Below are 1,927 nucleotides of genomic sequence, written 5' to 3'. Positions count from 1 at the left end.
TTTGAGTGATTTGTGACAAAACCTGGAACTGGTTGAAATTTAATAATCCTCATGAAGATTGCATTACCGACTTTAAATCGGAACAGCTGGTCTAACAAAGCAGGCTGTGAGTGGGTTTTGTTTTTGCTGTGAATGTTATTACCTCTAGAGTAGTTTGAGCCAACCGGTTCGGGTTTCGAGCTTATTTCAATTGCAACCGGCTGTGCGTTTTTGATAAGAATTGATCCAGAACGCAGAAAATCGGGATCGGGGATTCGATCTTAGGTTACTCGATTAGGTAGCTTCCTATATAAACCCTTCGGGATCTAATACACAGTATCAGTGTCTTCAGATATCTTGAAGTGTTCTCAACGTAACAATCCACCAAAATCAAATCAATTCAAAATGTTCAAATACGTAAGTTGTGTAACGATAACCAAATTTTATTGATTAATCATTATATTTTTTTTCAATTCCTCAAAAATTAGATGATCGTCGTTCTGGCCCTCATTGCCGCTGCCTTTGCCGCCCCAGAGCCAAAGCCCCAGTACTTCTACCCATCGGCGGCCTCGTACAGCTACAACTACGCCAAGCCTGCTGTGTATTCTTCGGGAGCGTACTATCCCAGCGCCTACTCAGCATCGTCGGCGTACTTTGCACCGGCTGCCTACAGTGGAGCTTCCTATCCAGCCTATGCCTACCTGTAAGCCGGAAATCGACATCCTTCCCCATCTCTTGATCTGCTGTGTACTTCTGGTCACCTCGCGAAAACTTCTAATCTTTTTGGAACTTGACTCACTCTATGGAGGACTAAAATAGCAATGAACGGAAATAAATTTCTTCGACTTTCGCGGTGAGATTTTAAGAAATCCTGAAATCTTCCGGTGAATGTTTGCTGGCAAAATATTTGTTAAAACTTTTTATTGTTAAATCACAACCTTCCGTTCAACCTTAAGGTGGGCCTTATCGAAAACAGAGCGACGACAGTATTTTTCTTGCAGTAAGAAGTGTACATTATTTGTAACATAATCCTAGCTTATGAATTGAAGCATCAAATACATAGTTTTGGTTTTTTTTACCATTCAGGTTACAATGTATATTGATTTTTTGTTGACTTGGATTGAAGCCTCATTTTAATTTTACAAAGTTTAATTTGATGCATAGTTGCCGTAAGGACAAAAAAAAACTTTTAAAGAGCATTTGCCAAGAATTGAGTTTCAGAAATTCAGGAAAATATATTGCGGAAAAATGAGATAAATCGGGACAATTTATTTTTATTTCTTTTTTCAGCACCAATAAGTTCCTTGATTCGAGGTTTTAAAGTACAGTCCCCCACAATCATAGGTCACACACAATTATTAGGCAATTGTCAGCAAATGGCATGTTATTTCATTTAAATATTTTACAACAGTCATTTGTACACTTAAAAATCGATAATTTGCTGTTTTTCAAATTTGATCTAGTATGCGCAATTCTCTGTCAAAAAATTCCAAAAAATTCACAAACGCAATGTGAAGAACTAAGTTTCGTGAGTGAATGTTTCATTCATTTACTGTGAGTGAATGGTTTCAATACCAAAACGAAGGTAGGTTAAACGTTTTCCTTTAAAAAAAATCCAAATTTTAAGCATATTTTGATAAATTATAGACAAAATAAAATTGACCCATGATAATTCCTCTAGCCCTCAAGTTCCACACAATCAAGAGTCACTTTTTTCTGTTAAATCTTTGAATGTTTTCAAAGTTCTGATATAAAAAATTTCGAACATTTTAGCACAATAAAACGGAAGTAATCTCCTCGGAAGCAATACAACGATGGAATCCTTCGACTTACTATTGAGGAAGCCAAGAACCGGAGAAATACGGAAATCTGCCAGAAAACACGATGTTCCGATTTCAACTGTTCAACGATATAATGTGAATGAAATCATAGATCCTGTATAAGTCAA

At 36.7% G+C, this 1,927-nt stretch overlaps 1 protein-coding gene across 1 annotated transcript; it reads left to right on the top strand.

The window, feature by feature from the left end:
• The first annotated feature begins 235 nt into the window (after positions 1-235).
• On the top strand, positions 236-885 carry LOC129747561 (uncharacterized). Its single transcript, XM_055741840.1, has 2 exons — positions 236-396; positions 468-885. Exons 1-2 carry the CDS (start codon positions 385-387, stop codon positions 684-686), a joined length of 231 nt encoding a protein of 76 aa, XP_055597815.1. The 5' UTR covers positions 236-384; the 3' UTR covers positions 687-885.
• Positions 886-1,927: the final 1,042 nt, after the last annotated feature.

The sequence above is a fragment of the Uranotaenia lowii genome, chromosome 2, assembly GCF_029784155.1.
Source record: "Uranotaenia lowii strain MFRU-FL chromosome 2, ASM2978415v1, whole genome shotgun sequence".
Taxonomy (NCBI): Eukaryota; Metazoa; Arthropoda; class Insecta; order Diptera; family Culicidae; genus Uranotaenia; species Uranotaenia lowii.
This window is presented reverse-complemented; position numbering and strand designations above follow the sequence as displayed.